Source organism: Struthio camelus, chromosome 3, assembly GCF_040807025.1.
Source record: "Struthio camelus isolate bStrCam1 chromosome 3, bStrCam1.hap1, whole genome shotgun sequence".
In the NCBI taxonomy this organism is placed as follows: domain Eukaryota; kingdom Metazoa; phylum Chordata; class Aves; order Struthioniformes; family Struthionidae; genus Struthio; species Struthio camelus.
In genome coordinates this window covers 29,153,154-29,166,088 of record NC_090944.1, presented here as the reverse complement: position 1 = coordinate 29,166,088, position 12,935 = coordinate 29,153,154, and the positions used below count along the sequence as shown (strand labels likewise).

The 12,935-nt window shown below is 32.6% G+C and overlaps 1 protein-coding gene across 11 annotated transcripts in view; it reads left to right on the top strand.

The window, feature by feature from the left end:
* Positions 1–12,935, top strand: part of SNTG2 (syntrophin gamma 2) — a 285,354-nt gene that overhangs the window by 235,323 nt on the left and 37,096 nt on the right. For all 11 annotated transcript variants that reach the window (XM_068937274.1, XM_068937273.1, XM_068937268.1 and 8 more), the window contains 2 exons: positions 1,851–1,967; positions 11,398–11,469. In XM_068937274.1, the coding sequence (XP_068793375.1) occupies positions 1,851–1,967; positions 11,398–11,469 (189 nt within the window). The remainder of the gene's footprint in view (positions 1–1,850; positions 1,968–11,397; positions 11,470–12,935) is intronic.

The window sequence follows — 12,935 nt, the reverse complement described above, 5'->3', positions numbered from 1 at the left end:
TCCAAATCTTCCATTAGCAATCATTCTTCAGACATGTAGCTTGACTTTACTTCTTCCTGTAGACAGTATCTCACTGCAGCAATTTTCATCTAAATTAGCTCAAATATTGCTTTTCTCCTAAATATGTGAAAACTCTAAAACAACCAATCATTAAAACCTTACATACCTTCTAGCCGTACTATGTTTCCTTCTCTAAACGTATGTATGTACTGAGACTTTATATATTTGGTAAATTTTCTACAGGGATATTCTCTGCTTTTTAAATCGATCTACAAATGGCTTCTTGTTGATTTTTTTCACATTTTCATTAAGAAAAATGGACCAAGGTGATGTAAGAATAGATGTCTTTTAGAAAAGCCAAGAAATGCCACAAGACTTTTTTTTGACTGTCACCTTTAATACTTAGGTAAGAGTGTAAATATAGAAACTATAACCTTGTGATTTGAAAGGGTTTCAAAGTTTTTAAAGGTATTTTCTCAAAGTTTTTAAAGGTATTTTCTTTTTTATTAAAGTTCACATTGAACTATAACATACCAGCTAGTTTTTCTGGATGAGTTTTTATTTTCTTTTGTAAGATAGAAATAAAACTCTGTTGACAATCTGAAGCTAAGTAGCAAGGGAAAAAAAAGGAAAAAAAATGAAATAAACTATTAATCAGTTTCTGACGTTTCTTGGGAATTATCATCAAATAAAAAACAAAAACAAATTTTTCAAAGTTCTAAGACTTTTTTCTTTGATGATGTTATCTTGCGCTCCTACATAATCCAGTACTTTTCAGAAGTGTAGCCTTAACTGAAAAATAGCAAGCTTCTCAGCAATAGCTGTATTTTCAGATCCATGCATCACTGTATTTAGAGTTAGGTAACTATTTCAACGTTCCTCTTAAACGTTCTAGGCTTCATTGGGCAAGCATTAAGGTTATTTTCCATGAGCAGCTACATTCATGATATTCCACTGCCACACTACGGCATTATTGCTTCTTATATTAACGTTTAACTCAGAAAGGAAGCATGCAGTCTTACTTCAGAATTTTATATTTTCTTAACATAACCGTATCTAAAATTTGAAGGGACATGTTGTAATACTGTTAGAACAAAGTTGTGTATGAGTGAAACAGCATTTAATTCTACTACAAAATAGAGCACCTATCCTTCTCATATGGTAAAGCTTATGCAAAAAATGTATAAACTCTCAAGGAATCAATGTGATAAAGACACTTTGTTAACAATGGCAAAGGTGAGTGTACAGAAAGCTATTTGGTTTCAGATAAATCTTGTAATTTATTCAGATGTCTCTCTTAAGTGGTGTATGTCACAGAAGTTCTACTATGTTCAGCTTTTGAGTGTCTTAAAGGTAAAGTAGAATCCAGAGTACTGGCTGTACTATTTTAGTACAACTAGTTTTTCTGCCATTTAAAATGAGAGTCTGCTGAAACATAGATAGGTGACTTTTAAAAAGGTGATTATCTTTGGAACATAATATGGTTGGATTAACCATATAGAACACCTGGTTTTATGATATGCTTAATTTTTACATGTTACATTCTACCTTTCCTCTATGCCTGGGGCAGGCACACAGCACACTAGAATGGGTATAAGTTTGCTGCCTGGAATAGGATCAGTATTCAGAAAACCTGTACAATATAGATTATGTCTCCTCAAGGACTTCTGACACATTGGAATGGTTAAAAGCTTTAAGAGTGTGATAGCAGCGGGAAGGTAATTTAGAATAATGGGATGATATATCTAAACCTAAGACACTCTTCCCTGTGGAAAGATTTGACCTATTCAGGTCTATCTTATGCCTCACTGGAAAAATGAGCTTTAATTTGCAATGACTTTGTTTTGCAGGTCATACATATGGGATGGGTAAATGAGAGATTCGAAGGAACTGATTCATCTCAGCTCTACAAATTCAAGTTTCTGGCACTGAAGGGTTCATCCTTCTACATTTTCAGCACTCCACCGGTAAATGAAAACGAGAAAAAAAAAAAAAAAAAAAGCCTTTCTGGAGATGATTCACGGTAGATGGAAACCTGTTTGTTATGTCTAGTTTTTTTTTTTTTTTTCCTACCCAGTAGAGTTATCAGCTGAAATTTCAAAAGCAGTTAAAGCCATAGATGCCACTGTACTTCAATAAGCTTTAGATATCTAACCTCTTTCAAGGTCCTTTGAAAATTTTACCATATCTCAAGGAATTCTTAATAGGAAAATTTTTTTTTACTTCTTTAAGTTGTTAAGTTCAGATTCTTTTCTGGTTTTGGTTATAGCCAAAATTTCTTATCTTACATTTATTCTGAGGCATTTTTCCAGGTGCCTCAGAATAACATGGTAGTTATTCTGTTTTCTTAAAGACATTCACATCATGAAATATACCATTCATACTAAAGTTGTGAATTTTGCATACGGGCTAGAGATTGAACAATTGCAGACAATCCAACCCTAAATGTAGTTTGAATGAGTGACAACATCCTGCTTTGATTATTTCCATATCTAGGAGCTAGAATTGTATTTCACAACAGATGACTTAATCTAATACTATTGTAAAACACTAGAAATTAATTTAAAAGAATGGAATATAAGTGAACTGCAGAATTCGGAACTCTTAAAAATGGCCCCTAAATAACACAGGGAAACTTGTTATGCTCTCCTTCTCCTTTCAGAGAGCCATTGCTTTAAATACACCACAAAGAACAAAATGTAGAATTAAAATACGTTCACAACTAAACAGCTTTCTTAATTCTTGATCAGAAAGTGTTCATTCCTCTGATTTCTTCTGCTGAAGCAAAAGAAAATCTAATCTTTTCATATGTGTGCAACCTACCAAACCTCTGTGAAGTACTTATTCTCTGAACCTTATTTATGAACCTTAGACAGAAGCAATCAATAACATTCTCTCTCTAGACTGAAATTCTAAACCCAGTGATTCCTATTAACTACTAACAATTTTCAATAGCCATAATACTTCTCCTAAAATGAGAGAATACATCTGGAAAAAGCTTTTTTTTTCTTCCTCTGCAAAAGAATATTCATGTTTATATATTAAGTTGAGGAACTAAAAACTTATTCAATTACTAGAATCCAATTGTAGTGCAAAAAAATATATATATATTAAGCAAATAAACAGCACACCAAATATTTATTTGGCTTTACCTTTATGAATTTTAATTATGGCGTTCAGACCTGTTTTTGAAGGAAAATTTTTGATATAATTAAAACTATCCATCTACACGATACCAATTGAGGATAAACTGCTTCATTTACTATATTCAGCACTCTACTAAGAACAGGCAAGTGAGGATAAACATATGGCAGCATTTCTACCATCTTATTTGTCAGTATCTACTACACTCTACAGTGTTTCTGTGCAAAAAATTTGTGGAAACAATGGCTTTTCAAAAAAAAAAAAGAACAAAGGTGACCCCTTTGCTCGTTGTGTTATGTCACAGTATGATCCCAGTAATAAGATGCACTTAAGTGTACAATATCAATAACAGAACACATATATCCTAAAACCCATTGACTAATTTTCCTAATATTTATAATCATACCACAAATGTTTTATATCAGGAAATTAAAAAAAAAAAAAAAGGAAATTGGTAGTTACAAACAACCACACACATTTGGAATTCAAACCTGGATTTCAAGCCACCTTTTCAAGCTGGCTGGGCCTGCCCTGGCTGCCTCCAGTGCCCTGCTCTCTCAGGGTGGGGGGACGGGCCCTGGCATCCCTGTTCTGCTGGCAGCCCCCATTGATACCAGCCCTGGGGAGCCCCCAGCCCATAGGGCATCCTGACACTGGTTCTATATTGCATATCCAAACATGAATAACTTCATAGCTTCAAATATACATCCCCACAAGAAGCCTTACACTACTTTTAGTGATATTTAATTGTGCTGCTCTTATCATTATCCCCATTATTTTTTTTTACTACATTAAGTGAACGATAGCAAATGAACTGTTCTACCACAAAAATATTACTGCTGTTACTTGCCTGATCTTTAGATGCTTGCCATTCTGTTTTATTTCAGATAAGGTTCTCTGGTGCTATGCTATTCTCAACGCAGCACTGTAGTGTACATGACGTAGATGATCTACAAATCATAAAGTTAGTTGTAATGACCTTATCCATAACTTATAATTTCTTATAAAAACATCTGATGCAACTTTTACTCTATTTCTTTGTGTATAAGAGATCATATGGGGATGAATACAGTTTCTAACTTTCAACAGAATAAACAATATACAGCTACCAATGGGCAAAATTTAAGAAAAGCACAGAACAAATGTGGATTTTGTAATTTCAGAGAAACTACAATAGAGAGTTGTTTTCTACTTATACTCTATTTAAAGAGTTTCTCAGATGATGCTTCCAAAAATGTGGAAGCGTCCTGGTAAGAAAAAATATCAAGAACAGAGTTGCTTACTAGAGTAACAACAAAAACCAGCTAGCAACTGAACTGTGATGTGTAGATCAAGGAGTTGTCTAGCTCCATGATGAAGAACAAGTCATTTTTTAAGAGGCTTTATGATGTCTTCTGTCCTCTTCAGGAAGAGGCGTTATTTAACATCTTCCATGCTGGAAAAAGATCATAGACTTGTTTAACTATAATAGGCACATTTTCAAGTGTTTCTATTTTCAGTTGTGAAAATTTCGTTTTCATGGTTTGTCAACGTGAATTGATGACAGGTTCTACATTTACATAGAGATATTCACGCAGAGATACAAAACCCAGCACCTGTTCATAAGGAAGGGGAATATTGTCACATATATTTGGGATGGTGTGTACAGCTGTATCTATACGCAGAAGAGTTTTATATACAGAAATTGGTGATGGATTGAAACACTTTTACATTCAGACCTAACAATAGTAATCAAGGATGGATTGAAACACTTTTACATTCAGACCTAACAATAGTAATCAAAATATGTCTTTTAGGTAAATATACCTATGACTTATAGGTCATAACCTATGACACTTCCCATCATAGCTTTAATATCTGTAAGAGATAATTCAGTTTAGTATCAGATTTAGCAATGTAGTATTAAAAAGTCATTTTTTTGTGTCACTAGACGCTGTATCAAAAATAATCAAAATAATAATCTCCTATTTTCCTGTTTTAAGTAGAAGTAAAATTTACATGACTTCTGCACACTTTCCTCTTCACAGTCGTCTTCTCTAGCCCTAGAAATGCATCTTTTCTGTAGTTTAGAGAGATGCATAGACCTAGATGACTGTGTTCCCAGAGTTTAAATAGCTTGCACTGTGAAAGGTCAGAAAGCAGTTGCATGGAAACTGACCTATAACTGGAGACTGAACTGAAGAATGTGTAGTTTGTGTTTATAAGGTATAAGTGTGGATCTACTGCCTGTGTTTACTTCATCCATTTCAAAGATTTCCTCTTATTGTTTTTATGTCAATCTGCTTAGTTAATTTTACACTCTGTAACAGAATTCTCATTCACTCACTTTAGTATAATTAGTTTGAGAGTATATAAGTCATTCTGGATCAAGATCACTCCTGAATAAAGCCAGTGAGCTTATGGTGAAGTTGTAGCTTGAATACCAAGACTAGAATACCTGTAATGTCTATACTGCAGTCTGATCTACCTGAGAAGTGTTTATTGAGGTTCTTGTTTTATGCAACAATATCAGAACAAAACTTGGCAGATTTCGAGAAACTAGATTTTAGATTGCACTTATGGAAAATGGATAAAGATATAGTAGGTGCTGTAAATATTACAGAGAAGATAACTCAAGGGGCAACAACTCTTTGAGTCATTGCCAAAATAAGGTTTGTCAATTCTTCTGTAATCGTGGCTGGCTCTAGGGGATAATTAAGGGCTAAAAATGAATGCATTTTTATTGCAGCTGATGGAGTCTGAATTATTGCCCTCTAGATGTTACAATATGTAAATAAACTTAGCAAGCAGATGTGATTACCAAGTGTGTTCTGTAAGCTACTATTATGCTGTTTCCACTCATAATTATATTTACTGTAAAAATATTTTAGTTCAGTTATATCAAAGGAATTCTGGGAGATATTCTTTTTTTGTAACATAAAAAAGAGTGGAAATTTATTCCAAGAATTTAAACATGACCAATAAAGAAAACCTTCTTGTTATCCCATCATATAGAAAATTTGATTTAAAATTTAAAAATTCTTAAATAGCTATATTAATAATCAAGTCTTTCTTTTAAAATTATTATGAAGACTCCATCCTCAAGATTTCTTTCTAGGCTGTAGATATATATGGATAGATAGATAGATAAACAAAGGAAAAAATGTGGTGATTATTACAGGTATATATAAATTAAAATAATTCCTTCTCTGTAGCATTCATTTTGATCCTAAGGCAATATACTAGACATCTAAGAACTAATGCATAATCAGCAACCTACAGCCTGTTCTCAAATCAGTCTGAAAACCGAATTTGCTGCATGATGTAGACATTCATTAACTTCAAGACAAGAAATTCTTCAAGGCAAAAAACCAGTTAGTTTGAGTTTGGCAGATAATCACCTCTTCTGAAACAACTAGGAAAGTGGAAAGTGAATATGAATATTACTTGATATGACAATAGTGAAGGCCCTCAGGAGACGAACTGCCAGATGTTTTAAAAAGAGTTATGTTTGTCTAGAGGAAGCAGTCTCTCCATGTCTCATTTAGATAAATGCATTAATCATAGTCTATTATATACAATAGCACATCTAGAACCATATCCTGTGTTATATTACTGATTCTGTGATCACCTACCTGTATCTTTGTTATCTGCCATTAAATGCTATTTCAGCCTCTGCTCATCAGTGGTCACTGGACTCTCCTTTAATTTTCCTGAAGTAGTATCACTGATAGTCATTGCCTTTGAGGGTTTTTTTCTTATTAGAAGTATTTAACAACTTTCAGGTCAATGCAAACTTTAAAACTGAGGCACAGATTACATTTTGTATAGAAATTTCAGTGACTTGTAACTTGAAATTAGCAAAATAGCTGAAGCCAAATACATTATTGCTTATTTATATTGCTGTAGTTCATAATAATTATAGTCATGAACTTCTATATCAGTGTTTTGTTGCCGTTCAGAGAAGGTTCAACAAAAAGATCTCTTCTCCAGCAAACTTGAAATGTAAGTATTAGGAAACAGATATGGAGACAAGGGAATATAAAAGGACCAATATAAAATTGGTAATAACCCATAACCCAAATTCGTAGAAATATTAGTAAAAAATTTCCTAATAGTTTACAAGTGGAAAGTAGATGGAGTAATGTAGAATGTTAGTGATGAAAAGAAGTGGAGTGGATGTGTTTGTGAGGTAGTGAGAAAGGAGTTTTCTGAACTTTTCACAGAAGCCAAGAATGCCAAGGAAAGTATTTTTCTTTTTTTTTTCTTTTTTTTCTTTTTTCTTTTTTTTTTCCAGCCAACATACATGTCTGTGAAACAGGACATATACTCTTTTTGACCTCCCCAAGGTCAAAAAAACCTCCTAGATCAGGTCATTGATTATAATTCACTTGATGAAGCTCAAACATTAAGGCTATTTGACAAAGAATGTTCTGCCTGCATCCCTGAAGTGACTTATCTGACTGTATTTGACAGATTTACAGATTTAATTCACAGATTGCCATGTCTGAAGTTTAAAATTAGGGCATACTTTTCAAACTATCAAATATGAAAAAATCCATGTCATAAATAGAAATTTATTTTTAAGGCTATGTTATTATACAAGCTTTATTTTATTACATTCTGAAAGGGTCTGATAGATTTCTGTCAGCCTTTAAATCTTGAAAAAGTTCTGAATTCATATCCTAGAAAAAATTGGGAAAACATTATTCAGTGAACAAAATTTGCAAAAATATTTATTTAATAACAATCTACTTGAGATTTAATTGAAAATTTCCAGAAAAAATGTTTTATAGTCATAGAATAAGTAAGTACTGTAACTGTGAGGAGGTTGTACTGTTTCATTTGTCATATCTTCCTCTTCCTCACAGTTTAATATCATTTTTTAGCTTCCAGTTTTAAAATAAACATATCTTTGGAGCTGTTGTGGCATCTTTAATTACTAGATGTTTTCTGACATGATTGACCCAAAAGTATTTCATTGTTCTATCTTTACTTTTTAAATTTTTTTAGATGGATTGGATAGTTCTGCTTAATTGTCAGATAATGAAGCTCCTCTGTATTCCAGTAATAAGTATTAAAGTTATTTTGATTTTATCCCAAAGTTTTATTCTTTAAATATATTCAAATTTGTTAAGATTATTTAGGTGCTGTAAATTTCTAGGATCAGATTCAGTGTTCACAGAAGTCATACAGTATGTTGCCTTTGACTTCAGTGAGTTTTAGATTAGGTCTAGATATAGTATTGCTACAATTTTTAGTTAAGTGTGATACTCCCTTATAGGCACCTCAAAATTATATTGACTGTATTTCCTTATGTTCTATGTCTATAGCATAATTCTTTAGTGTTATCTCTGAATAAGCATAGAAGTCTGTTTTGTTGGGTGTCATTACAGAATTCTCTTCTAAGGAATAACTTGTTCAGTTTGTTGTTTCCTATATGTATTGTATGCATATGTCAACATGATTTTAATTTTATTGCTTTCTCTCTCCTATTTTAAAATATTAACTGTATTTTTAAGAAAAAATTGATGAATTATGTGCCTGTTTAGAGGTAAGCAGATTATGAATATGGGCATTCTTCTGAACTCATATTGAGATCACTTGATCTATATCAAGTGATATAGATCACTTAAAACAAGGAGACTTGAATAATGTAGTTTAGTTTCTTAAATCCATTAGAATGCCTTTTTTAAAAACATGAGGACCTCCCAGGAACTCATACTGAAGTAAAAAGTACCTGTTAAACTCTTAGCACTTCTGAAACTCAAGTCAGTTATTCCAGTGTCTCTTTATGGATTTAGAGTTGTAACTTCAAGTTATATCTTAGTTCATTTGTATATTCCCTGCGATCCTGTGGGTGTTCACGCAGCCTTTCATCTGAGCTCAGTGTCACCTGCCAATTTATGAATGTGTTATTTAACACTCTTTCTGAAGGAATGAATATAACCAAATATCTGCAAAACCAGTATTCAATAATCTTTACAATTTTTCATTAGATCTAATGCACTGAGTTAGCTAGGGAGTTGGCTGTACACCTAAAAAATGCTCAGCAATACCATTCTTTCTAATACTATATAATTAGACTTTCACCATATTGTTGTGAATAACAGCATTAAGCTAGCCTTGGTTATAAATTCGTGTATTAAACAAGAGTTAGATGGAATCTGACTGAATAACTACTGCGTATTCTCATATATTTTCACAATATTATTTACTTTTTGCCAGACCTAAATTCATATGAATGAAAGTATGTCTCAATCTTAACTGACCCAGTCTGAATATAACTTTTTGAGATATTTCGTCAAATGCTTTATTAAAAAGTAAATATCTTGTAATTTTAAAATAATTCTAAAATATTGCAATATATAGCATATTTAGAGAACAATTCCAAAAGACAATAATGAGGAAAACTTCTTTATTGCGTAAGGAATACATTTCAATACATCATTTATCTTAGACCTGCTTATTAAATGTGTTATGATGGATATGCCCGTGATAAACTGAGACATCCTTTAAAACAAATGAACTGTATTCTACTTTTGGTGACCTCTTCTGGTTCTTTCCAGCTTTTCTCATTGACCAGAAATATATGATTACTTGTGATATTTTCAAAGGAAAGCAGACTATAACAATACCATTTTAAACTTAGACATTCTAGATAGTTCTAAGGAGAAAACTATAAATAATGTCAACTGTCCCTTTGGATTCCAACATATCATTGTATTATGTTTGCTTCCCTTCCTTAACATCCCTCAAAATGTCATTTGTGTTCTCCTGATAACCTTACACACTATGATATTCAGACTATTTCACTCTTGGCCATAAGTATGGTAGTTTTTCCTTGATATACACAGCAAAAGAAAGACTTGGCTTATACAGGTGCTGATTGTGATATATCATCCTTTGCTATCTCTGCTCAAAAAGTCATAAGATGTTACAGGGAGTCAAAGGATGAAAGAGATCCACAGGATAATGGGGGAAATTCTGAAGTATTCATAGTGAACTTAGTGGCATAGCAGTGTTACCATTGTCCATGGCAGCATCATTATTAGTAGCAAAGAAACCTAGCAGTTTAAATTAATCTTCAGGAATCAAAATGAAAGATAGGACCAAGTGAAAATTCAGTTGTCTAGACAGCTTTTAAGTTATACCCTGTCTCTAAGTTCAGTTTCATAAACAGCAGATTAAGCAGGTGCTTCTGCTCTTATATCTTGTCTAGCCGCTAATAGGAATGGAGAATTCTCGTGCTTTTAACTGAGAATGTAAAGAATTTTTTTTCCTTCCGGAAACTCAAGACCAAATAATGAACTAGCCATCACTTTGCTATAAATCTCATTGTACAAGAAGGATTAAGATCTTTTGAGAGTCAAAAATAATGGGCCGGAAACTTCAGTCACATTCTCCGTACGGCTGTACAGCCAGCCATACCTGTGCATTCACCATGAAAAAAAAAAAATAGATTTTGCTCTAATTAACATAATGAAAATAATGTATATTTGCGTTATATTTTTTATATTTAGAAGTTCATATATTTTTTCCTGAACAGCATAGGCTAGATTCTATTTTTAAAATAAGCAGATAATAACATTATGCCATGACCTAGACATTAGGGAGAAAAACTTCAAATATCGTTCTAACTGTCAGACTATAGCAGCCTTTAATGTCAACAGAATACTGTAGCAAAATCAAAAGAAAACAAAAAATTCAGTGATTCAATGTGTTTTTAGTATTAAGAAATATACACACACAGCTGACATTATTTCTAATGTCAGATATTGTAAACATACAGTCCTTTTCATTTTTAATATAAAATTAAGGTCCTCGTCTTCCAGTGTATGTAAACTCAAAGCTGAATTTAGGATCACATCTTGGGCTATTGATTTAAGATTTTTATTAAATTGAGGAGTATATTTGAATGACTCTGAATTTGAGAAATTTTTCTGTGTTAGCATTTTGTAAAATAAATATGCCTCACCACAGACATTACAAAGAGGTTTCCATCATGCTGAAGTAATAATAGGAAAAATTGCAATTATTTAATATGTTTTAATTTTAATAAGAATCCTGTAAGTTCTATTTCTTTAAAAATGAAATGTTTTTTGGCAGTCTTTTTTAAATGCTGGGTATTAAGTGTAGTAACATTTGAATATTTTTAAAGTGTCCAATAGAATAAACATTAGTGAAATCGTTTTTATATTTCATCTTTTCATAATTTTAATAAAAAATAAGTAAAGAAAAATATGTTTTTAATATTTTCTTTTGGTATTATAGGTAAGCACACTAGACTGGGTACGAGCTGAAAAAATCTATAACCTCTGTGAGGTTCTATTTAAAATTCACAAGGTAGGTTTCTCAGAAATTACAATTATACTGTTTAGTAAAGAGAGTTTGCCTTTTCAGGTTAATGATGATCTCAAGTTAATCTTAACTGGTAGCAACTAACATTTAAATAGTTTATCTGTTGTTATAAAGCCTATTCTTAAGTAGCAGTTGTTGCATTATCTATGGAATTATAAGAGACTATTGCAAATGGATTAGGCTCCAAGTGAGCGACTTCCAAATTGGAGGCGTTTTTCAATATTACAGCCAGGCGTGTGAATTACAAATGAAACAAACAGCTAATCATGAAGAAGCTGGATATTGCCTTCCTCTTTAGTGAGTCAGATTTTTAGGTGAATATGACAAAAAAATGCATTATTTGTAATTTATGACCTAGGTAGAGGCACTTTTATTAAATTTGCCTAATATGGAGTATAAAATTCTGTCCTTGTTAGACTGTGAATAATTTGCTAACACTGTAACTGGCTTTACCTTTCAGAGTACAACATGGTGCATTCTTATACTGTAGACTATTTTTTTCACAGTCCGGAGACTTCAGTTTTATCTCTTCGGCTTGTCCTGAAGAATGGGTTTTGGCAAAACATTAGTAGTTTGTTTATAGAATTGACTTATGAAATATATTTTTATAATAAGTTCCATCAGATTAACTTAGTTCTTTACCAGCTAATCAGAAACTGCTTTGCAGGTGAGAGAAATAGCTTCATTATCATCCTTTTAGACAGGGAACAAGCATAGGTATATTAAAAGTATGCTTGTAGAGTCCCAGAAGACTGAAAGTAGAGCCAGAAGACGACTATAATTCACCTGAGTCCCCGAACGATACCGTAACTGTGAAATTATACTTTCCGTCACTGTATTTGCAAGCTGTAAAGTTTACACAGGATGGTGTCCAGAAAGACAGTAGAGGTACCAGTTTGTGACAATCCAAATCTGAAGTTAGCTGGAAAAACTTATCACTCTCACATTCTATGTAAGTGCTTTAACTACTAGGCTACTTGCTGTTGGAAATAAATCAATAAATGTCATCCTAAATAAGAGATATTTGTAAAAAAAATAAAAATGAACAAATTCTCAGAAAAAAGTTTTCAGTAATTCAGTCTTTTTTTTCATGACATGCTTTTTCATTGAAAAATTCCAAACCATCTGAAACCAATTCTGACCAGCTACTGACCCTCTCCTTGCTCTTCTTCCTTTAACTGTGTGCTAATGTTGTAGAGAAGAAAGGTTGGTCTGTTATCTGTGCATATCCTAGGTTAACATAGCTGCAGAAGGAGAACAGTAGCTGTCTGACTTAAGTTCCATTAGTGCAAGAAAGTGCTAGTTATGGATGCTTCTCTGATACAGCATATTATTATTCAGGACAAGTTACAGAAGGAAAAGATCAAAAAAATATATCTTTCAGAGAGATGACAATAACATTCAATCGCCCTTTTCTGCCCTACTCTGAAGGGGGTTCTCACAGTAAATGA